Source organism: Magallana gigas, chromosome 3 (genome assembly GCF_963853765.1).
Source record: "Magallana gigas chromosome 3, xbMagGiga1.1, whole genome shotgun sequence".
NCBI classification, from domain to species: Eukaryota; Metazoa; Mollusca; class Bivalvia; order Ostreida; family Ostreidae; genus Magallana; species Magallana gigas.
The window spans coordinates 39,171,110-39,196,488 of record NC_088855.1 but is presented as its reverse complement, the minus strand read 5'-3'; the positions used below and the strand labels follow the sequence as shown (position 1 = coordinate 39,196,488).

Sequence of the window (25,379 nt, the reverse complement as noted above, 5' to 3'; positions counted from 1 at the left end):
TAATCTTACAGGACTGTGTTTAATTTCTTATAATTTTGTAATGGGACACGTTTTTAAGCGTGTATCGTATTGGAAAGATGTGCAAAAAAAGAACGTATAAAATTTTACAGTTTATATTTTCCCCGTCGTATACCTCAGTATATATAGAGCTCAGTATTGTTTAACTACTTCTCGAACCTTCGCTCGAATAAAGGTTTCTGTTTAAAATGTTTTTTTTAAATTATCTTGTACTGCAATAAAAATAATGACACTAGATTTTACAGACGCCTGAGAGAAAAGGGGCGATCAACGGTCGTGGGGAAATAAACAAGACCTTTCCTATGATATGAATCAGTCTTATCCTTTGGACAGGACATACGTGTGATATGATATTTCCTATTTAGCAAACAAGGATAATACGTGGTTTCCCGTCTTAAATACATGTATAACATCAAATGTACCGCGCATGTCGGTGTAGAGGAGACGTTTTGTTGGTGCTGCGTTATAGAAAACATGAAATGGAAAAAATATAGTGTGTTCGCCTGCATTTTTGGATTTTTGTTTGTCATCATGGAGGTGCATTATATTTCTGGTAGATTTAAGACTAAGTTGCAGACAGGTATAAACTTTATTTTAATATTACCATTTATATACATGTATATTCATTTTCCTATTGTTTACATGTATTTTGAAGGTATAACCTACTTTTTATTAGAATAAGTTAAATTAATTGTAATGTCTCTAGATATAAATATTTTCTCTCTTTTTTTATCAGAAGGAGACGGGCCAAGCTTTGTTATCAATAAGGCATATCCAGAAAAAAATCTTAGGAAAAAGACCTATCACTTTAAATAAACGTTTTCTTTATAATTTTTTATTCTTTTGATTCAGTATCTCATTGTTACAGGTCATGTGCCTATGACATTGGTGCTAGGTTACATGAGAAGCGGGTCATCCCTAACTGCTGACATCATTCGCGTTAACCATGGCGATTTTTATATTTTTGAACCACTCCATGGATTGATAGAATTTTCAGTAAAACAAAACAGATCTATTAGTTTTCTAAATGGAACAGAACAAAGGTTTGCTTGTTTTATTTTATAAAATTCACACAATTACTAACTGGACATTGATTATTTGTTAGGTGGTAAGTATGGGACTATCAGGAGGGGAAGATTATTTTTAACCTTTTTATGTTCAATCAAAAAGTAAGGGTCATACAATGTTACATTTTCTTGTTTTGTTGAATTCTTATTTTTTTTTCGTTTACGTAACTTTGATAAATACACCATCTAAAATAGACATAGTTTATTACTGCTTATTATTTTTAGTTGGTTTTAAGGGTCACATAACGTAAGGAAATATTATTGCACGCACGTTTTATAATTATGTGTGTTCATAAGGATTTATAACTAAAGTCAAGAAAAATATGTCCGCTTATGTTTATGATTATTTGTTTTCATAAGGATTTATACCGAAAAGTCAAGAGAAAATGTTCTCTTTTTAGCTCACCTGAGCTGAAAGCTCAAGTAAGCTTTTCTGATTACATTTTGTTTGTCTTCCTTCTGTCTGTCTGTCTGCGTATCCGTTAACTTTTCCCATTTTCAACATCTTCTCATTAACTACTGGGTTACTTTCAACAAAACATGGTACAAAGCAAGCTGAAAGCTCAAGTAAGCTTTTCTGGTCACATTTTGTTGTCGTCTGTCCGTCCGTCTGTCCGTAAACCTTTCCAATTTAAAATGTCTTCTCAAGAAATACTGGGTTAATTTCAAACAAACATGGCACGAAGCAACCTTTGTCCCCAAAGGGATTCAAAGTAGTGAAAATTAGGGACCACACCCTTTTTTCAGGGGAGATATTTAGGAAATATTGAAATATTTTTAGATATTTGAGTCATTTTTTTAAGATAGGAGTAAAAACAGTAAAAATCTTCATCTTAGAAACTAATCGACCAGAAAAGCTTAAACTTAAGTAAAACATCCTCAGGTAGGGTAGATTCAAAGTTGTGAAAACCATGACCCCGCAGATAGGACAGAGCCACGATGGGGGGTCAATATTTTACATAGGAATATATTGAGTAAATCTTTGAAAATCCACTCAGAAAATAATCAGATAGGAAAGCTGAAGCTTGTGTGGAAGCATTCTCATGTTGTGTGGATTCAAATGTGTGAAAACTATGACCCCCAGGGGTAAGGTGGGGCCACAATGGTGGTCGAAATTTTACATAAGAATATATTGAGTAAATCTTTAAAAATCTTCTTTTCATTTTCAGAATTTAATCAACCGGGAAAGCTTAAACTTGTGTAAAAGCAACTGGTAGGGTAAATTCAAGTTTGATCAAATTATGATCCACGGGGATAGGATAGGGTCGAGTCACAGTGTGTGTGTGGAGGGGGGGGGGGGTGGGCAAAATTAACATAGGAGTATAGATAGAAAGTTTTCTTCTAAAAAACCTTTTGCCTAGAAAAGCTGTAACTTAGGGAAAGCAACATCAGATGATGTGAATTCAAATTTGTTGGAATCAAAATTTTGAGGAGTAGGGTGGGGCCACATTGGGGAACCAAGTTTACAAAGGAAAACATTTTTATTCACAAAAACTGAAATGTTAGAATATATTTACCCCTACACGTATGCAAGCAATTTGAAATATAGCTGATTCATTTAAATTGTTTAGTCTGTGAACACTGGATGATTCTTGGGCCTTAGAAGGGGTTTAGAGCTTGATGTAGGTTTATATCACATATATAAACAAACAATTGTTTAGTCATTTTAGTCGTTTTAGAACTACAATGCTCAACATTTGATATGACTATAAAACCATCCTGTTAGAAAAAGGACTTGATTAAAACATAAGAGTGAAAAATGTATATTTATTTTAACAGGATCTACATGATTTATACTACATTGTCCAGATACATATAGCTATATTATGACTCCATCCAGCTGATTATATCATACATGTGTTCCTCGGGTGAGCGAAAGGCCCATTGGCCTCTTGTTTTATGATAATCTTTCAAAAACAATTTTAATTCCACTCCTTTGAGACAGGATATACATGTAATAGGATATTTCCTATCCAGCGAAGAATTATATTCATCCGTTAGTGAGATGATTTTCCCTGTAATGCAATAACCGAAGGTGTCTTTGAGGCCATACTATCTTTTTATCCTTTTTTCAAATCTACACATACCAGACATGTTTTAATAAAAAGAAACGAATGGTTTCCATCCCTTTATGTGTCTTGTTTCCTTCTGTACAGGTTATCATATAATGATACAGACATTGAAAAACTAAAGACAGAAATGATGCTGAACTGGTTCACCTGTAACTTCCAGGACATCGACTTAAACAGCTTGTACAATGAATTCATTCATATTTACACCCCGGAGCACGATTTGTATTTTAACTGCACCCGACAAGATCGTTCAAATGATTCCTCTCTAGCTATGACTATAGCTCCATGCATATCAATTTTACAAAAGGCTTGTGTTGAAGCTAATTCAAGGACGTACAAAACTATACGTTTGCATACAGCTTCGGTCGGTTATTTGCTTAAAAGGCTGCCGTCACTCAAAGTCATTCACTTGGTTCGAGACTCGAGAGCAATCCTTCACTCACAACTAATCGGTAACCTTACTCAATCTAACAGAAACCATTTTCAAAGTTTTTCACGACTTTTTTGTGGCAAGATGTTAGAAGATATTCGTAACGTGAAATTGTTAACTGGTAAATATCAAGGACGTATTCAGAGACTTGTGTATGAAAATCTTGCATTGAACCCAATAGAGGTATCTAAGAGTATATACAATTTCTTACGTGCACAGTTTACGATAAAAGTAAAAGAATATGTTGACAGTTTGACTACTGGGCCAATTGTACGATGTGAATACTGCACTAGAAGAGGAAACTCAACGTATAACGCATTTAAATGGATGCAAAATATTACTTCGATGTATCTTCACATAATTGACAAAAACTGTAGGGAAGTATACAGAGAAGTTGGTTATTCCGGAAATATATCCCTGTATAATGAGTCGTGGAATCCAAACATATATCAATTAAAAGCAACACTGTAAAAGTTTTAAATTCAGAATCAAATATTGAGAATGTGCAATAAATATACGCATGTTTGAATTTACATTTGTTTAAATTAAAGGGGTATGGTCACGATTTTGGTCAAAAATTATTTTTCCGATTTTAATGTTTACAGTGCTCCTGAACGTCATTTTATTTACCATAATTCTAATAAATTGATTCATCGCAAACCAGATAAATTGATTTAATATGTTCATAGATGTTATGGATAAAGGAATTTAGGAAAACAACATTTGATTGTATTTACACCTACACCTACACGTATGTTATGTTAAAAATAAAAAGGCTCAAGCTTTGTTCACAAAACAAAGAGTTCTTTACTCCGTAACTCGCATATAACTAAATATATAACATTCAAGTTTCGATTAAGCATTAAAATTCAAATACTTAATTCAGCAACTCTAAACATTAAAAAATTGAAAATTAAATCACTTATCAAATAATGAAGTAGTTTAATAATGTGTAGAAGTGGCTTTGAGGCTTCAAGCGCTTTTGAAGTCCTCTGAAAATGTTATTTGACATTTCGTCTGGTGATCAAAATGCCGTGTCGATTTATATATATATATATATATATATATATATATATATATATATATATATATATATATATATATATATATATATATAAAACTAGAGAGACTTGAAAATATCAACCAAGCACGTTCAATATACTATCAAAGCACTATTTGAATTCCAGTTCTGCAATCAATTAATTACTAAAAAAAAAATGAGAGGTAATACAATGTTTAAAGAAAGTACCAATAAATGCAAAATGGAAATTAAAGATATTTTTGATATATTTATTTTTCTCACTCTCTCTTGAATTAAATGTCTGCATGGTTAAGTGGTTGATTGTCTCTTTATATGAATTTCATGTATATGCATTAATATAATATTGATAATTAAATAAATATAAATTTTTTTTAATCCACATCTTTCATCTCCATGAAAGAAGAGAGATTGCAATTCATTGCATTTGTTTTATTACAATTTCGTCCATAACATCTAAAAGAGTTTTCAATGATTTTAAAACAGTCTGAATTTCTTCTAAATATACTAGAGTAAAAAAGAAACTGTGCATTATAAAATTTAGTATAATTTTTCTATATCTATTGTTTGTATTTATAAAATTTAAACAATCGATAATGGTATTGTTTTTGACAATATCGGATGGTAACCGTCCGGGTGCACTGACTTTTTCATGGTCAGTGAGCACCTGTTGTTTATTGAAGAATTTGTACGTACGAGTTTTACGGGCCAATACTGTTAGGAATAAGAACTGTAAAGGATTTGTTTAAACTTTTTTTGTTAAGGAAATCACTTTAGTTTCAACAATATTTACCTCTGTGTCATGCCACGATTCAACGAAAACCAACGTAATCGTGCTGTTGGGATGCTGCAAGCTGGAATGGCACAAAATACTGTAGCAAGACACTTTGGAGTTCATCGGAACACCATCCAGTCATTATGGAGACGTTTTCAACAATCTGGCAACATTCAGGATCGACCGCGCTCTGGGCGACGTCGTGTGACGCCACGTCAACAGGACAACCACATTAGACTTGTGCATCTGAGAAATCGTTTCCAGACAGCAAGTTTGACTGCCCGTAGCATTCCCAGGGCTTCGACCAATTAGTCCAAGAACTGTGCATAATCGTCTGCGCGAGAAAAAACATCAGACCAAGACATCCAGCGGTGCACCCAGTACTGCTTCAACGTCATCGTATCTGCAGCCTAGCGTGGTGCACACGACATCTGCGATTCAGAATACAGGACTGGGTCAATGTTCTGTTCACTGATGAATCCAGATTTCATTTGGATAGCAGTGACCGCCGTTGCAGGGTGTATCGTCGCGTTGGGAGCGTTACCAGGACGCTTGTGTTGTGCAACGTCGACAATTTGGTGGAGGTAGCGTTATGGTGTGGGGTGGAATATCAGCACGTGGAAGGACCCCTCTACAAATTGTCAATGGAAATCTCACCGGCGTACGCTATCGAGATGAAATTATTCAGCGTCATGTGATACCCTTCATAAAGAGACATCAAAATCACATCACTCTGCAGCAAGACAACGCAAGGCCACACGTTGCACGTGTAGTCAGGGACTTGTTTGTTCAACAGAATGTCGATGTCTTGCCTTGGCCAGCTGTTTCCCCCGATTTGTCGCCGATCGAGCACGTCTGGGATGAAATGGAAAGACGTTTACGCCGTTTACCAAATCAGCCAGTGACATTGGCTGATTTAGGCCAAGCTTTAACCAACATCTGGAACAACATCCCTCAAGCATTTCTAAACACTTTAGTGGCAACAATAAGGCGTCGCTGTCAAGCATGCGTGAACGCAAATGGTGGTCACACGCGTTATTAATTTTGTTAATTCAATTTCAAATTACAGTGACTTTCGAGTGTGCTGAAATTGACGTTATTCGACGTTGACATTAATGTGTTATGAGATGTTGTTACGAATATATGTGTTACAAAAAATAAAAAAAAATTCATATATTAAAGCTGCTTGGTCCGATTCTATATCAAATTTTATGCACGGTTTTAAACGATGGTTATGCTTAGTATATGTATAATAATAGACATTGCAGTAGTTTTTTCTACTCAATTAAGTCAAATTTCAATGAAAAATACGCACAAAATTTGCTAACAAACAAACGACATAGAAGGGTACTGCGTTATTTCGCCTAATGTAAAATTTCACCCCTGACGACGAGACGGGTATGGTTATATTACGACTTTGACATCGCATTTAATAAAGGTCGAAATAATCAGACAAATTACAAGGAGACATGTGTACGTTTTGTTCGCTAATATTTCTGAAGTTTGATTTCTTTACAATCGATGCATAGTATGCGTGTTGAATGATCCCAATCATTCGGGGGACGAAACCAAACGGTTTCTTTTTCTAAACATTCCCTTGATGCATTTTGGTTTGTTTTTTCGTTTGCCCAACAAGAAATTATTTTTATTTACTTTGAATATTTCTAACTTTGAAAGGAGACTGATTCTCCTGGTGTAAATAGGAGAAAGTCCATAACTTTCTAAGATAAATGGTTTGTATGGAAAAAATTGTGATACTGTAATAACAAATAAATCGGACCAAGCAGCTTTAAATAACATTCCACTTCATATACATTCTAATAGTTATTTATTCTACAACTTAATGATATACTCTAGAAAATTGAAAGAAAAACATCTATACCAATAGATTGAGACATTTTGTGAATAAACTGCATACACCTTTAGCATTTCAACACGTGTGAGATGATGTATATATGTACGTAAACTATAGTTTTTCTTAAGTGATAAGTAATTATTGTGATATTGAGTAAAATCCTACTTTCATTTTTTGTAAACCAGTCTAAAAATGAGAGTAAAGTGGTGGACACGCTTTGGCGGATCCAAGTCAGTGGGAGTTTGCATTGAAATATATACTTGCCAAAAATACTATGGAATGATTACGTAAAGAGTGAATATATTTACTGGGAACTTATTTAGAGAATACTTAGAAGTTAAGATTTGACAAATGCTGAATAAATAAAATGAGCCTATCGTGATTTGAATGAACGATTTTAGTTTTAATGGATAGAACTTCCCAGAACAGGGTAACCAAGAACGTGGGTTAGGCGGGTTGACTCATTTACGTCACAGCAGAAAGTGTAGGACGAGTTCATCATGCATCGCGGGAGATACCTTGGATCAGACATCTTTGGTTAATAAAAAAAAGGTGAATAAATAAAACGGACCAATTTGACGCGATCTTTTTAGTTTTTATTTAATTTTGTTTGTTTGTTTTTGTTTGTTTGTTTGTTTGTTTTTTAGCTTTAGTTTAGTTTTATTGGAAGAGCTTATCATCTAGTATAATATTAAAAAGAGCCAAAGACATACTGTTCTGACTTGTTTTGGCAATTTGTTTACTTCTTCGGAAATAATTTTCACGGCCCATGGTCCTGAAAGATCAAAGATTTTTAAAATCAGAATTTCAGTATGTTATCAAACAGAAACTTAAAGTTTGTATTCGAAACGTTATTGTTGAATATTTTCATTCTACTGTGCGTTATTCAATTCGTCTGCTTACCTGACGGAAGTTATTGACACGACGACGTAAAAAATAAATCGTTCAATGCTATATTATGAATTAGGTGCTTTGTACAAAATCTAATTTTAAGTCTAAGACTGCTCTCTAATCATGGAGCCAGGAGTATGGTAGGCTTTTAAAATTTTTATTGACTTGTGGTGTATATATATACAAGCATCTGAAATTTTGATCGGACCACTTTCAGATTGTATCAATTAATTCTTTGTCAATTCGATGCACAAGGACATGCTAGTCATATGAACAGTTTTTATGGCGAGGCAAGCTACTGACTAACAAGTTAATAAAACAAGACTATCAACAGTCTCGTTTGAAGTCATCTTTTCGTAAGTTCTATGGTCGATACAACGACCTTGTCAGCAAATACAATCTTCCACTGCGGTGCATGCTGACTGAAGTTTTTCATACTTATTGTTAGACCACAATTAATAACCTAATTGTGTACGGACTTTTCCGGTTTTTTCCCGATTACGACAAAGAGCACACGGCGGGAGTGACCGAATATCTGTACTTTGAGTACTATGATTCTTAATCAGTATTGTGCCTCGATTTTATTTAAGATTTTTTGGGTAAATATATTGCTCGTATTGTAAACTTAAAAAAAATCACAAGCCTAGTTTAATTAAAAGTTCATGATAAAGTGATTTGAAATGTTTTAAATTTTAAAATCAGACAAGTTCTAAACGCACTGATTTTATTTAATACTAATTGACGTTTCCTATTGATTAAAACAAATAACAAAATTAATATGTAGTAAATGTAGTGACATGATTAAACTTTAATCTGGTCACCACTACATATCAATTTTGTCAAACTATTACATAAAAAATGCAATTGTCTAAAGCGGGTACATACATGTACACTATACAGTCATGTTACTACTGTATATTTATATCCACCAAGTATTCTTTCCTCTATTTCTTACAGAAACTTAGAGTTTATTCACGGCTCTATAAAAACAGTCAAACTGAAATCTGCACGCCCCATTTATCGCTTTGTCGAAATCAGCAGCTGAAACTGACAAGAACCTGACAGGAATGAAATTAAGACGCCATGTTTATCGATTGGTCGAAACCTACAGCGACATAAGAAAAATTAGACTGCTCGAAATAATCATGATTATCAATGAAGAAAAAATTAACCCGCTAACGCTGTCCTGCAATGTCGCTACCTTCATATCCCGAATGAATCACCAAAGGAAGCATTTTATTGTTTAAATATACTATCCGAAGGATAATAATTTCAAAAGGAGATCTAAAATAATATATGGCAGACTGCAAAATCGCGACATGTAGCCAGTGAAACTATTTCATGACTGCTTGTTCGTTGCTAAAGATTTCTTTTTTAAAATAGTTATTATCAAATATAGTTTTAATACTATATTTTTATCTTCATATAAACAGAATATTTTTATCGTGCTTCCTGTGATTATTTACATGTATATCAATAATTAGTATTAAAAAAATAATAACATGTCAAAAATCTCCGTATTTTGATACGAGTGAACTGTTAATCGGTGGGAAAGAAGTGCGATTAACCGATTAGCAATTTTGCAATCGATTGCCATCTCTAGATTAAAGCACTGTTTATCTATAGTTGTATTAAATGGCATATACAGTTTATTTTCCCCATCATATACCTCGTTATAAATCACAGCATTATTCAATTACCTTCTTTAAAACAGAATCAAATTAAGGATTCTGTTTCCAATGCTTTTTAAGTTATGCAATAAAATGCAATAAAATTTATAATGATATCAGTTTTTCAGTCACCTGTTTTAATTTATAAGTTTCTACGTTTGCATAGTTTACTGCCTCTTTTGAGATACACAATCTCAAAACCATTAAAACGCCTTTATTAAGGGAGAAAAGAGGCCATCTACGGTCATGGGGAAAACAAACAAGAGCAATTCTATGAATCAGATATCGAACATGTGGGTATAGAGGAGAATATTGGAAGTGTTGCGTTATACATCATGAAATGGAAAAAATGTTGTGTTCTCGTCTGCATTTTTGGATTTTTGTTTGTCATCATGGAGGTGCATTACATATCTGGTAGATCTAAGACTAAGTTGCAAACAGGTATAAACATACTTCCATTTAACCCTTATAAACCAATTTATAAATCATATTTCCTGTTGTGTATTTTAAAAGTACATGTATAACCTTCTTTCCTTTTTAATAGATTAAATCGATTGTAATGTGTAAAAACATTTATTTTTCTCTCTTCTTCAGGAGAAGACAGATCAATCTTCCGTTATAAATGTGGCAACTCCAGAAAAACTCATACAAAAAAGAATTCAACTGGTAGACGTATCATTTTAACTTAAAAAAAATAACCATTTTCTAGTCTTTATAACTTCAAAGTTTTTGATTCAGCATGTCATTGTTACAGGTCATGTTCCCATGACGTTGGTTCTAGGTTACATGAGAAGCGGGTCATCCCTAACTGCTGACATCATTCGCTGTAACCATGGAGATTTTTATATTTTTGAACCACTTCATGGATTGATTGAATTTTCAGTAAAACAAAACAGATCTATTGGTTTTCTAAATGGGACAGAAAAAAGGTATGCTTGTTTTATTTCTCTTATCTGTTCATGAAATCCAAACATTTACTGGCTGGAGATTGATTTTTTTACCTAGTAAGTGCGGGACTATCATGAGGGTAGGGTTATTTTGAACCTTTTTTTCGTACAATCAAGAAGTGAGGGTCATACAATGTTTCATTGTCTTGTTTTGTTGAATTCTAATAGTCTTTTTGTTTACGTAGCAGTTGCTAAATTACTAACTTTAATTAGTACATCATCGAAAATCGACATAGCTTATTTTATTAAATTGGTATTAAGCGTCATGAAAAGCAAGGAAATACTATTACACGCACATTTTGTATTCCTGTGTGTTCATAGGGATTTATAATAGATGTCAAGAAAAAAAATGTCCGCATTTTAGCTCACCTGAACTGAAAGCTCAAGTAAGCTTTCTGATCACATTTTTTGTCGTCCGTCTGTCGGTCTACCTGCATAACCTTAACTTTTCCCATTTTCAACATCTTCTCAAGAACTCCTGGGTTAATTTTAACCAAACATGGTACAAAGCAAGCTGAAAGCTCAAGGAAGCTTTTCTGATCACATTTTGTTGTCGTCCGTCTGTCTGTCTCTCCGTTAACTTTCCCTATCTTCAAAATCTTCTTAAGAACTACTGGATAAATTTTAACCAAACTTGGCACAAAGCACTCTTTGAGGCAAAGGGGATTTAAATTTGTGAAAACTAGGAACCATGCCCTTTTTCAAGAGAATAGGAATTGTTGAAACATTTTTTGAAATTTTGCTCAATTTTTTTACATAGGAATATATAGAGTGAATCTTTAAAAATCTTCGTCTCAAAAACTAATCGCCCAGAAAAGCTGAAACTTATTCAAACACCATCCTCAGGTAGTACACATTCAAAGTTGTGAAAATCATGAAGTCTGGTGGTAGGGCAGGGCCACGAGGGGGGGCGGGGTCAATTTTCTACACATGTATATATAGAGTAAATCTCTCCAAAACTAATCAGCCAGGAAAGCTGAAACTTGTGTGGAAGCATTTTCATGTGGTGTAGATTCACAATTGTGAAAATCCTGACCCCAGGGGAGGGTGGGCCTACAATGGGGGTCGAACTTTTACATAAGAATATATATAGAGTAAATCTTCAAAAATATCCTTCTCAGAAACTAATCAACCGGGAAAGCTGAATTTGTGTGTCAGGGTAGATTCAAGTTTGTTCAAATCATGTTCCACGGGGATAGGATAGCGTTGGATCACAACATGGGTGGAGAAAGGGGCAAAAATTAACGTAGAAGTATATAGAGAAAATTCTTTTCAGACCTTGTATTAAAAACACTTTGCCTAGGAAAGCTGTAATTGTAGTGAAAGCAACATCATATAATGTAGATTCTTTCAAATCAAAATCTTGAGGAGTAGGGTGGGGTCACATTGGGGATCCAATTTACAAAGGAAAACCTTTATATTCACAAAAACTTTTATGTTAGAATATATAATTTTATTCCTAGCTAGCATTTTGACATATTGCTGATTCTTTTGAATTGTTTAGACTTTGGACCCTAGACGATTCTTGGACCTTACAAAGAGTTCAGAGTTTGATATAGGTTTAGATAACATGTGTGAACAATCATTTAGGATCTTTTTTGAGAAGTGCAATGCTAAACATGTCATATAACTATAAAATCATCCTGTTAGAAAAGGGACTTAATTACAAGCATAAGAATATCCAGGGTGAAAAAATGTATTTTAATTTATACAGGATCTACATTGTCCAGATAGTTTGTATTATGACTTCATTTAGGTGATTATATCGTACCTAGGTGAGCACTGTGGCCCATGGGCCTCTTGCTTTATGATATTTTCTTCAAAAACAATTTTGATCCAACTCCTTTGAGACAGGATACTGGTATATGTTTAGTAGGATATTTCCTATTCAGCAAAGAATTATATTCATATGTCAGTGAGATAGTTTCCCCTTGTAATACAACAACTCAAGGTGTTAATCGGTCATACTATCTTTTTATCCTTTTTTCATTTCAAATCCACAAATACAGAATGTTTTCGTAAAAGGAAACGAATGGTTTCCCGCCATTCATGTTTCTTGTTTCCTTCTTTTCAGGTTATCGTATAATGATACGGACATTGAAAGACTAAAGGCAGAAATGTTACTGAACTGGTTCACCTGTAATTTCCAGGACATCGACCTAAACAGCTTGTACAATGAATTCATTTATATTTACACCCCAGAGCACGAATTATATTTTAACTGCACCCGACAAGATCGTTCAAATGATTCCTCTCTAGCTATGAATATAGCTCCATGCATATCAATTTTACAAAAGGCTTGTGTTGAAGCTAAATCAAGGACGTACAAAACTATACGTTTGCATACAGCTTCGGTCGGTTATTTGCTTAAAAGGCTGCCGTCACTCAAAGTCATTCACTTGATTCGAGACCCGAGAGCAATCCTTCACTCACAACTAATGGGTAACCTTACTCAATCTAATAGAAAACATTTTACAAGATTTTCCAGACGTTTTTGTGGCAGGATGTTAGAAGATATTCGTAACGTGAAATTGTTAACTGTTAAATATCAAGGACGTATTCAGAGACTTGTGTATGAAAATCTTGCATTGAACCCAATAGAGGTATCTAAGAGTATATACAATTTCTTACGTGCACAGTTTACGATAAAAGTAAAAGAATATGTTGACAGTTTGACTACTGGGCCAATTGTACGATGTGAATACTGCACTAGAAGAGGAAACTCAACGTATAACGCATTTAATTAAATGGATGCCAAATATAACTTCGATGTATCTTCACATAATTGACAAAAACTGTAGGGAAGTATACAGAGAAGTTGGTTATTCCGGAAATATATCACTGTACAATAGGTCATGGAATCCAAACATATATCAATTAAAAGCAACACTGTAGAATTTCTAAATGCAGAATCAAATATTGAGAATTCGCAATAAATATGAACATGTTTGAAGTTGATTTTTTTTCACATTTAAAGTTTCAATGGACTTAAACACGTTTAAGATTATTTTTTTTCAAAATCTTATTATAATCTCATTTTTTATATATATAAATTGGTTAACATAAGCATTTAAAATGTTTGATTAAAATGTTTACATTGGAAGTTAACTTAATTCAAGCGAAATTCAGAATTCATTGTTATGTAAACAATTTGAAAGCTTGAGTTTTACTATTATACTGTGAAAATTTTAATGATTTTAATAAATTGAATCATCACAAACAAGATGAACAGACTTAATATTTTCATAGATAATATTAAGGACAATGTAAAACAACATTTGATTGAATCTTACACCAATAAAACGTATACATGTATGTTATGTAAAAAATAAGAAGGCTCAAGCTTTGTTTACAAAACACAGAATTCTTTACTCCGTAACTCGCTTTAAACTAAATATTTTACATTCAAGTTTTGATGAAGCATTAAAAATTCACATATTAACAATTTTAAACATTAAAGAATTGAACATTAAAATTTGAAAATTTTAAGCTCAAGTAATATCTAGGTTCCTTTTATCATGATTTATTCGCGACATTTACACTAAGTCTTGGCTGACCTGTTATGAAAGTTTGCCAACAGGACATAAAACCAACACTGAACAAATAAGTTTATTGATGTGCTAGATTGCTTTTGAGGCTTCAAGCGCTTTTCAAGTCCTCTGAAATGTTATTTGACATTTCGTGTGGTGATAAATAATGCCACATCGATGTATAGAGATATTGAACTGGGTAGACTTGAAAATATCAACCCAACACATTCAATATACTATTAAAGCACTATTGCATACCCATTCTCAGCTGAATGTCTGTAGCTCCCTGTCTGACTAAATTTGGATGGAAAACCTGGTAGCTACAGTTTCGTACATGTGAAAAAGTTATTTACGGCGCACTAAAAATGTGCTAGTTTTGGACTGATTAACCTTATTTGCACATAAATTCTGTGGAAAACATTAGTACCATTAAAAGGCAATTTACATCTGATACTGTCACTTTACTTCCCTCAGACCTTCTCTCAAACACACAAACCGACCTCGTAAAATGACGTATGTTAAATTCACGTGCAGATCGAGAGTCACTATTTTTGGGAGTTGGTTTTAATCAACTCTCCTATGCAGTTACTGAGACATACCGAAAGTGAAACAGTGTTTGGACCTCAGCACAAATCATTGCTGCTGACAAGACTTAGTTCTTGGAAATAATTGATAAATTCGATGTAATGTATGCTAAAGCATTGTTTTTCAAGGAAACTTATTTATAAATAGCTTGAAAATAGTCAGATTTTAAATGGTACGAACAATTTAAATATTTTTTGTATTCGTATATATTCCTACGCCAGAGTTCAATATTGTCTCGTTCAACTCGACGCTCGACTGTCTCCGTAAATCCTTGTCGGAGATTTACGGTGTCAGCCGAGCGTTTGGTTGAACGAGACTAGAGTTCAATATTTTCGAGAAATATTTCTATTACTGATACATAGTTTGATTGAATTAATGTTATCTTTAGATATTATTGAACATGATTCATATGGGGGTTTCCCGACATTCTTGTCGAAAAAGTCCAAAAATTCATATTATAAAAATGTGCGTAATTCAAATTAGAAACTACATGTACTTGTCATGCAAAATAACATATCATTGATTCTCAAATAAATAAACATCGACAAAATCAACTCCCGTCAGTTCTTCAGTACTTTGATTACATATAAACAAACTGCACCACTTCATTTTACGGGACTGGTGATGGTGCTTAAAAGAATATCAGAGGCAAATGAAGAGACAATATCTGTAGTAAAATGTCCGACGAATGTTTTGGAATCAAATACAGAATGTGTTCGGAAACAAGATTAATCAGTCTGAAACTAGCGCAACTTTTTAGGCGCCGTTAATTACAACTTTTTAACACGTACGAGATTGTAGCTCTCGGGTCGTCTATCCAAATTTTTTTTCAGACCGGGAGCTACAGACCGGCAGCTATGCCTTTCTGCAATCAAATAATTAAGCAAAGGCATAACTATGTTTAAAAGAATTTACCAAATCAGACAGTAAAGGCAAAAATGAGAATGGAATATATTTTTGATATATTTATTTATTTATTTCTCTTTTCTCTTTCTTCATTTCTGTCAACAACTATCCATTTATTGCCACTCGGTAAATTCGTAAATTAAAAATTTCACAACCTGACATACTTCGAAAAATCTTTTGCCATTGAAATTTCAATGTCTGTATGTAAAGTGGTTGATTATCTCTCTAAATGAATTAAATGTATTATAATGTAATGAAAATCACAGACAAACCAGTTCAATGAATAAATATACTTTTTTCCAGTCTACATCTGTTATCCCAACGAAGGAAGAAAGATTACAAATCATTGCTTATATTTTATGACAATCTTATCCATAACATTGAAAAAGAGTTTCCCAATTGATTAAAAAAAATTCTTAGTTTTTTTATGCTTTATCAAACTATGTTCCGAGACTTTCAGCTCTTCTTATCCTATAACTGGTTGTAATGTTTGATTTACATTTTAAAAGGTAATTATTTCTATTAATGTCCCCTTCTGTTCAACGGACACTGGAAATTCCTTTTGTCATATCCTTTGCCCGAAATAGCAACGTTATACCAAATTAAATATTTTCGCTCATACATCAAAAATACAAATGACTTAACAAATGGAGTTAACAATAAAATACATGTAACACCACTTGTATTGATATTCCATATCTTTGTTTTATAAGATATACCTAAAATTATACATGTCAAGTAAAGATTCTCAACTGGGACGTATTAAGTTAAATATTTTTCAATAGACCAGTATACAAAAATAAATATGATATTTCAAGACCCGGTAAATTTTAGAGTAAAAATATTAAATTTTCTGTTAATTTTTAATGTTTTGATTCAAATATATCTGAAGGACATTTTACATATCTTGTTTCTCTGGCAGCAGCTTGTATTATGACATGCTCGTTGTTCTCTTCTACCATATACACCCTGTAGGGATCAAACGCTATATCCTTTGCATTGGTCAGTGACCTATCAATATCTGAATAGGAATCAGTGTCATCAACAGTCACCATTACGTTAACACTTATCCCAGCAGCATTCAACTCCTCGATCTTGTGTTTCAGTTCAGAATTCTCAGACGTCGGCCATTTCCCATTTGTAAATAAATAACAGATTTTTCTAGCTTCCTGTCTACTTCCTGATAATGGTGATGTAAAAAATTCTTCCATTTTCAATAAACCTAGACGTATTGAACTGTTTCCTTGTCTATTATCGACGGTAGTAGTAACTATTTTTGCTTTCATATCTTGGTTTGATGTATGAGAGAAGTTAAACTTAATTTGCGAATCACTGCTAAACGTAAGCATGGCTACTTTAATATCTGTGTGTACCATATCAAAAGAATCGACAAGCTTATCGACAAATTTCAGAGAGTGGAGGGAACCCCCTTTCAGTGGACTCGAGTCCTCCGATGTGTCGAAAAGAATGATGACATCAGTCACAGAAGTACTGTTGCAATCTGAAAAATTGTGATAATACTACATTTTAAAAATGAGATTTAAAAACAGATTAATACACCACAAAAACTCATATTCATGATGGAAAATCTAATAGTCCATATAAAAATGTTAAACAACTAAGCCATCATATTAACTTAAAACAAAAATCCACGGACCATGAAAACACTCTTATTATTTTCAAATTCCTAATGGTAAGCTTTCATTGACTAAGGGGTTGCACAAAACATTTGAACTTGAAATGTTTCGAACTATTTAGTGATCATTTTGATTTTATCAACTTTATTCTCGTTCCTTTTGAACGAATTTCATTACCATTTCGAATAAGGTCCCAAAATATGTGTAATCTCTCATTGACCACCAAGAACGCAGCTAACAGAGGATGGAAAATGTTTTAAGCCTGCTTAATTTCAAAAGATTTGCATCTATTTTTTTTAAACTTTGCTTAAAATAATAAATTGTAACACTTTAGCAATATTTAAAAAGTTTGCATCTCTTCTAAGACAATCCATTAAAAGGACAATTGAGAATCCACAATTCTAGTGTATCTGGAAGCTTATTGTAAATTATTGAATTACTCCCGGAAAAACATGTTCACACTTAAAATATCGTGTATCCCATTTAAAAGAATACAGCGATTCGTGTAAACAATTTGACTTCCCTTCACTATAAGAATGACTTGTACCAAATTAAGTTTTGTAAATTGTAAATCATTGGTTTTTGAGAAGTCGAAAGTGACAAACGGTCAGATATACAGACAGACGGTCAATAGACAGTCGAGATAAGATAATAGCCAAAATCTGCAACACAGACGAGCCGATGAACGCAAAGCAAAACGTGATCAGAAATGCTTACAGGAACTTTAATCCAGATGAACTAGAACTGGTTAAACATAACAAGCCAGTCATTATGTACCTGTACATCCATAGTCAGCTGCATCCTTTAACATGGCCAACAGCAAATCGTTGTTGTCTGGAGAGAACGATAGAGATGCATCTGTAGGGAGTTGTACTAGTTCCTCGTGTGCAATGTCCTCGCCGATACCCACAGCGTAGATTTTGAAATGATGGTTAGGGTCTCTAAGACCCCGGGCAATGTGGATTGCCTGACTACGATCTGTGGAGAGTCCGTTTGTCACAAGTATGACATAATGACTAATGTTGGAAAGCAGACGTGCGCCGTTTGCTGGGTTCAGTATTTCCTAAAAAGATTGAAAAACATAGGGAAGCTTTCGAGGATCAACGATTTCTAAAAAAGTGTAAGGTTGAGAAACAATTGGTTCATTCTTTCTGATTCCAGATTAAAACATTAGTAAAAAAACCACTTAGATTTTATTAGATTATTAATTTCACATGCACATTATAGTCACATGCATATCTTTCTTTAGATGGATATTAGAAAATATACTTTATAATCTAAAAGAACAACCCAAACCATCTAACCTTCCTTGGAGGTTTTGTATAACTTATCTTTTCTCGTCTCTTTGAGAGTAATTTTTGGACCAAGATCATAAAAGATCACAGACTTTTAAAGCAAGATTTTCAATCTACTTAACAGTTCGAAACAAGAACTTTGTAAATAAAAACAAGAGAGAAAAACAATTCTGAACTGCACTTTGAATATTGTATGTTGATTTTGACATAAAATTGAATGCTTTGTGCCACTTTGGATTTAAGATGGTATGGGACACCTCCATATTGTAAAGCACCTTCCATCAAAATAAGCAATAAAATCAAGTAAAATTTTATTATAATACCCCCACCCAACCCCCCAAATTGTTACCTTATTGCATAGCGCAATAGTTTAAAGCATTAACTACGTATACAATCTGTTTGTCATGAGATCGAATCCCACAGGGGCTTTTATAATTTTTACCTTTACAAATATTTCAATATAACTTTTTGGTTAAACGTTGTAAAAATTGAAACTAAACCGGTAAAGGTATTTTAATTGTAATGTACTTTTATTTACATTATTATTGACAAGTGTCCTATACTACCTTAAGTTTAAGACTCTTTACATTTCAAAATATTCTCTGACCTGTGATGCGTATTGAAGAGCATCTGAAGTTATTGTCGGACCATTTTTAGCTTTAATCAAACTCAGGGCGTTGAGAAGACTTGAATTACTTTGGTAGGTCTTGAAATCAAAAATCATTTTAGGATAAAAAGTAAATGAAGCCACGGCAACTTGGAAGTCATTTGGTCCAATTGGAATTTGTTTGACGAATTCCGAAATAAACTCGATGGTTTTGTTATTTACATGTCTCTGACTGAACGACGTATCAATCAAGAACATAACGTCAGCAGGACCAGGTCTACAATCTGAAGTAAATAAAACAATTCAAAGCCATTAAAACATCATCACAATATAGTACGTATATCAGTCAGTCGTGTCTAGAGCTACCATATTTCAGTCTGGCTACTTTTTTTTTTAAAACAAACGCAATTTGTTACATGTATATCCGATACGTTTATAGTACGTATAAGAAAAAGGGGAAATGAACTTAATTCGCTGTAAGCGTAATCATAAATGTGTTCACTGTAACAGTGTTTTATAGGAATGGGATGTAATGTTTACCATGTTTCTATTACAGGTACTTTTATAAAAATCATAATGGAAACTGCAATGTGTACAGTGCATCATATTATACAATTATTATTAGTAATGGTCATTATTATTGTTTACTTAGTATGATAATTTTTTTGATCTCAGAAAAATCATGGAGCAAACCTCTTTCACAGTAGACACCTTCAAATCTCACACTGCACACACAGATGTAGCTGTCGATTCTGTCCTGGATACAGTCATTTCCGTACATGCAAGGAGTGCTAGAACATTCATCGATATCTGAAAAGTGCTGAAATGTATACTTCACAATATTTTGTTTATTTTTAAAATATCATCATGTATATGGCTCTATTGTTAACGTTATCCCAAACAAACAAATAAACCTTATTATTTTTATTTGTCTGTAGGATTTTTGAATGGAATTATTTTTTACAAGCCTAGAACATCTTTTTCTTTTTTAGAAAAAAAAACAGGCAGATAATAATTTTGCTGATTCAGTTGTCCATGTTTTAATAGACATTAATAAATGATTAACCTATTTCACAATTGGTTCCCGTCCAACCAGGTAAACAGCTACAGGTGTACTGATTGTTTCCATTGTGGCAAGTGCCTCCATTTTGACAGGGGTTGCTGTCATATTCATTTAAGTCTATAATAAAAAAAATAATACATGTTTACACTACCTTTATAAAAAAAGGTTTTTTAAAGCAGTAATATACTACTACGTGTATCTAAAGAAATATACGAGCTGAAACTTTTAAATCGTGATTTTTTTAACGTCAAATTGTAATTCACAACTAAATTGACAGAAAGAACGATGATTCATAAACTTCTGTTCATACTTTTGTGGGGAAGAATGCATTTAAATCTTTCTCCTTATACAATACCGGTAATTTAATTGTATTTTAATCTTTTTTATCATAAAGGATACACTCAGAATAATCATCATAGCAAGATTTTGCAGCAAAATGGATAAAATTAAAAAAAAAATACAGCTTATTTTGCTTTACCAATTACAACAATGTAAACTAGTAGTTGAGAAGTTCTCACCAAGACATTCATGCTTAAAATGGGCAGGACATGGGGTTGTCAACACGCAGTGCTGGCCGGGGGAGCATGGTGTTGAACATCTTTCCTCCCTCGTGTTCTCTTGATATATCTTTTACAAGAAATCACTTTGTATAAATGTTTTATAACAAAGGGTTAATTGATAAAGATTACTGCAAAAGTACGAGTTTAAAAACTGAAAAAAAACCCACGCTTATTCCAGATTGTCCAACACACTCCCGCTATATATTTTATGAAATGGTGGCAAATTGGATCCGTTAGATTGGGCATACGGTATTTCTTTTTATATAGACTTAAGATTTGAAAAAAAGAAAACGTAAAGCACATTCATTTTGCTGGTGCGTCCATTCTTGTCACTGCAAAACGTTTTTTAAAGTGTCTAAGCATGTTGGTTTGGTTTTTTTTAATTAACCAAAATGCAAATCAAAATATTTTGACATTAATAAAAAACGATACATATTTTCTTGATTAATTTTGTTTGTTTTATTCTTGATGTAAGATGATTGATGATTTAGTGCAAGATCAATCATCGTTGTTTCAAAATTGAAGTGGATCAAATGTCTAAATTTTCTTTAACAAAGTTTTATTGCATATTTATTCAGTCGTTGACAACAGCAAACAGCTCTTTGTCTCCCAAATATGGGCAGCTTTAGACATTTTCAAGGTAGGACTAACGTGTAATTTATAAAACAAAGAATCAAAAATAAGAGACTATATTTGACATAGCGAAAAATATTGCTAATTAAATAACCGTAAGAATTCAAACAAATACTATGAAATACTTTTTAATCGACTGATTTATCATGTTAGAAAATAAAGAACCTTCACCCAAAGCGAATGAACGCACAAAACTGGACGAAGTGCAAAAATTCAGTCTCTATGATTGTAAATTATGATTTACACCTATGAAGGGATAGTAAATAAATATAATTAGGAGGCAGACAGGGTTAAATGTGATTAAGGCCCCCTCCCCCCACGTTTTCTCGCAGCAACTATTTTTTTAATTTACATATAAAAAATTGAATTATCAATTGGAAAAATCAAAATTCCCTTTTTTTTTTCTTGTCAAGATTTTTTGAATGAGACTCCCCCCTCCCCCTTTTAAAATCGATGCTACGTGCCTGTCTGAACATGGTAGGGGCTTCGGACGAAGAAGTTGAATTCTTTAGAAATAAAGGTAACAACTGACAGAACTACATTGTAACCTAGCTTAATGGTGCAGTGCATATAGGAAATACCTGGATTTTGTTATCCCACCTTCTCAGAATATAATTTTTATCTGTGTTCAGAGAGGAGAGTTCGGAGACTGAGTAGTTTATCTTTAAAGTAATTACATAAATAAGGATCAATATAACAATAACCCACAAAACTATCCCAAACATACTCTACTAGTCAGAACGCATGCAGCATAGTAAATGGGGTATTAGGGTGGGGTGTCAAAGTGTTTGAAAAATTACGCACTTTGAAAAATGTTTTCAAAATGCGTTAATTGTGGGACTATAAGTCAACGCACTTTTAAAAAAAAAGTGCGTTGATATCGTCGATATTAACGCACTTTGAAAAAAAATATTTTTTTTTAATATCAACAAAAAAGTTGATAGTTTTATATACACGTAAAATGAATTATTGTTTTAACCTTGTTTAGCTCAATGTGATATATTTAACAAAAAAAGAACTCATTGCATTCTCAGGTAACTTGATAAACAGTTTCTAGATGAGAATTGTTTTCTTTTCTCATAAGACAATAATTTACACAGAAAAAAAAATTCAGGAAGTTTGAATTATCAAATATGACATAAACTTCATCGCCTAGCAATGGCATTTTCCTTTTTTAGAGTATGCAGCAAATTTACCTTTTATCTAGCATATTGGGCTATGCACGAACAAATATGATTTATATACATGAATAATGGAGATCAATGTATAATAAATTTCCACTGGCTTATTGCAAATATGATGTGAAAAAAGGATACCTTAGTTATGCTTATCAAAAACAATATGATCTTTTAGAAGATCAGTGCGAGAAATTTAACCCACATCCTAATGCTTGTTTTTAGGTTTGTAATTATTTAATGTTCGTTAATGTTAATATCCTTTTATTGAAGTGATTTATTTGACTAGAATACGAAAAGAGGGTTACAGTAACTGTTGAAACACATAGATTCTTTAACGTACCAATGGAGAAATTATTGTTCGGCCAGCACGTTTTTTCAATAACACTGCATGTACTTATACAGAGCATATTTCTTTTTCTTTTTTTACCCAAAGTTGCTGAATATCATATGTTTTGGAAGGAAAAATGAGGGGTAGGGGAACTTCTTCCTGTAATCAATAAAATGATGCACTGGTATTTGACCCGTATCTTTGGTTAACCCCCACCCCCATCCCCGTTCTAAAAACGTTAAATTAGATTCACGAGTGTTAACAAATCATCATAAAATCAAAAATTCAGTCCAAGAATTTGTGATATAAAAATAGTTTTTCAAAGTGCGTTTGGAGTGTCGATACTAAAAAATGTTGATGTACCTTCATAACGCACTTTGAAAAAAAATTTAAAGTGGGTTAACTTGGTCCAAAATTTAACGCACTTTGAAATTTTTTTTCAAAGTGCGTTGATTTTGTCCAAAATTTAACGCACTTTGACACATTTTTTCAAAGTGCATAATTGTTTCAAAGTGTGTTGCCACATTGGGGCTAGCTAATATTCACAATTTTCATTATATTTTTGTTAGAATAGTAGTTTGAGGGGGAACATTCAACAAGTAGGGTGTAATAGGGCTATAAGAGTCATGCTTGTTTTTGCCAGCATGACCCAAAATAAGCACAGTATATAAAATAATGCATGGTAGATATACCCTTATATTTACATTTTTAGTTTCTTTGTCTATGATAGCATACGAATCGAATTGTATTGTAGAGTCCAGTAAATTCAAATGACGTATGCGCAAGCGGGGTTCATGATTGAAAAAAAAATGAAATTATCATATATGTCAACGTTCTAATATCTATTCGTACAGTTACTGAAAATTACATAAATAAGTAATAAGAAATCATTCTTTGAATATAATGACGTGATAATTTTGATCAGATCTTTCATTAATTAGGCCCTTCAGAATTGTTTGTATTTGATCACGCCCCGACCAAAATTATTACCTCATGATACTCAAAGAATGGTTCTTTATTCCTTAATAATTAAGAGACTGGTTTACATTAATTATAAGGATTTGCATTATTCAGGATCAAAATTATAATGATAATTGCTTTTAAAACCTTCATAACTCTATAGAAACCATTATTTACTTCGCAAGACTTTCTATTCTACCTGACAATATGGAATGTGGTCTTCACACCATCCCTCGTAATCGGTTGACCTGCACCAGGCAGGGTTTCGAGCTGAACTTTTTATGTGGTCATAAGTTAAAAAAGATTTAGCCTGACTTTCAGATATTTCCGGAAGATCCAGTGAATGTTGATGTCCTTCATGACCTGTCACTGCAAAACAAGAGTTGAAAATTTCTCTATCTGCGTTATTTTTATTTGACGTAATTAAGATATTTCAAGTTACTTGAAAATCATTAAATAAAACTTCAAATGAAGTAATTCAATCATAAATTTCTTGAGATTTTAGAATAGTGCGTACCTGATAGAATAAAGCTTCCATATATTAAGAGCGCCAACATTTTTTACTTGTCTCTTCGCAAAAAAATAAACACCAGGAAGTTTTAGGCTTTTGGAAATTTATAGGTTGAAAGAAAGTAATAGCTTACTCTCAGATAAGACAGCAATCGATTTTATACAGTTGATCATAAATATAAATCTAAACGAAGGACGGTTGTAAAATTACAACCACTTACGGCCTAAAGGGTTGAAAATACGTTTCTTGTCTCGCAACGTTTTTATATCATGAGATCGTCAGCAATTGACGGAGAATAGGACGAAGAGAAAATTTATAACATGTCTATCTTTGCCATTATTTGCACTTCCATTTTCGTAACAAATATTCAAGTTCATTTTATTTAAATGTGCGCCATAAGATAAAGAGTTTTAATCATAAATATCAATTACATGTAATTATACTGTGCATATATTTTTTTATTCATTATTATACCGCACTTTTGATAGTAACGCACTCCTTCAAATCATATTTACAGTTGTTTTAGCAACAGATGCAAAACACATATTCATTAAACACGTGTCCTGCTGGTTTTAAACCATGATTTATTACAAATAACACATTGCTTACTTAAAATATTTGGCCTTTAAACAGTGTTTACGATCGCTTTGTTTAATGTATATATCCAGTAAGTATGCAATTGGACAAAATATGTAAATATTAAAGAATATCTCCATGTCATTATGCATTTATAAATAAACGTTTTTGTGGTGTTTTCCGTTATAAAAAGTGCACGCTAATAAATTTCTGAGATTTCAGCTGTCTAGATTGACATCCGTGGTC

General features: G+C 32.9%; 3 protein-coding genes across 3 annotated transcripts; 2 read left to right on the top strand and 1 right to left on the bottom strand.

The window, feature by feature from the left end:
• Positions 1 to 109: 109 nt before the first annotated feature.
• On the top strand, positions 110 to 4,256 carry LOC117692728 (carbohydrate sulfotransferase 1). The gene is made up of 3 exons (XM_034481518.2): positions 110 to 598; positions 887 to 1,061; positions 3,242 to 4,256. The coding sequence occupies exons 1-3, from the start codon at positions 421 to 423 to the stop codon at positions 4,056 to 4,058; spliced, it is 1,170 nt and encodes a 389-aa protein (XP_034337409.2). The 5' UTR covers positions 110 to 420; the 3' UTR covers positions 4,059 to 4,256.
• A 5,406-nt stretch (positions 4,257 to 9,662) lies between these two features.
• On the top strand, positions 9,663 to 13,690 carry LOC105346868 (carbohydrate sulfotransferase 1). The gene is made up of 4 exons (XM_034481517.2): positions 9,663 to 10,258; positions 10,415 to 10,483; positions 10,572 to 10,746; positions 12,839 to 13,690. The coding sequence occupies exons 1-4, from the start codon at positions 10,153 to 10,155 to the stop codon at positions 13,509 to 13,511; spliced, it is 1,023 nt and encodes a 340-aa protein (XP_034337408.2). The 5' UTR covers positions 9,663 to 10,152; the 3' UTR covers positions 13,512 to 13,690.
• A 2,944-nt stretch (positions 13,691 to 16,634) lies between these two features.
• LOC117692727 (cartilage matrix protein) lies at positions 16,635 to 24,785 on the bottom strand. Its single transcript, XM_034481516.2, has 7 exons — positions 24,246 to 24,785; positions 20,906 to 21,014; positions 20,391 to 20,504; positions 20,018 to 20,134; positions 19,325 to 19,608; positions 18,200 to 18,485; positions 16,635 to 17,286 (listed from the first exon to the last, which is right to left on the bottom strand). The coding sequence occupies exons 4-7, from the start codon at positions 20,103 to 20,105 to the stop codon at positions 16,649 to 16,651; spliced, it is 1,296 nt and encodes a 431-aa protein (XP_034337407.2). The 5' UTR covers positions 20,106 to 20,134; positions 20,391 to 20,504; positions 20,906 to 21,014; positions 24,246 to 24,785; the 3' UTR covers positions 16,635 to 16,648.
• Positions 24,786 to 25,379: the final 594 nt, after the last annotated feature.

Excerpts from the sequence above, each read along its gene's own strand:
- LOC105346868 (XM_034481517.2), top strand. The coding sequence starts at position 10,153 with ATGAAATGGAAAAAATGTTGTGTTCTCGTCTGCATTTTTGGATTTTTG. Across the intron at positions 10,484-10,571 it reads TACAAAAAAGAATTCAACTG|GTCATGTTCCCATGACGTTG; the intron begins GTAGACGTATCA and ends TCATTGTTACAG. Across the intron at positions 10,747-12,838 it reads CTAAATGGGACAGAAAAAAG|GTTATCGTATAATGATACGG; the intron begins GTATGCTTGTTT and ends CCTTCTTTTCAG.
- LOC117692727 (XM_034481516.2), bottom strand. The coding sequence starts at position 20,105 with ATGTACGGAAATGACTGTATCCAGGACAGAATCGACAGCTACATCTGT. Across the intron at positions 19,609-20,017 it reads AGGTGTCTACTGTGAAAGAG|ATTGTAGACCTGGTCCTGCT; the intron begins GTTTGCTCCATG and ends TATTTACTTCAG. Across the intron at positions 18,486-19,324 it reads CTCTTCAATACGCATCACAG|GAAATACTGAACCCAGCAAA; the intron begins GTCAGAGAATAT and ends CAATCTTTTTAG.
- LOC117692728 (XM_034481518.2), top strand. The coding sequence starts at position 421 with ATGTATAACATCAAATGTACCGCGCATGTCGGTGTAGAGGAGACGTTT. Across the intron at positions 599-886 it reads TAAGACTAAGTTGCAGACAG|GTCATGTGCCTATGACATTG; the intron begins GTATAAACTTTA and ends TCATTGTTACAG. Across the intron at positions 1,062-3,241 it reads CTAAATGGAACAGAACAAAG|GTTATCATATAATGATACAG; the intron begins GTTTGCTTGTTT and ends CCTTCTGTACAG.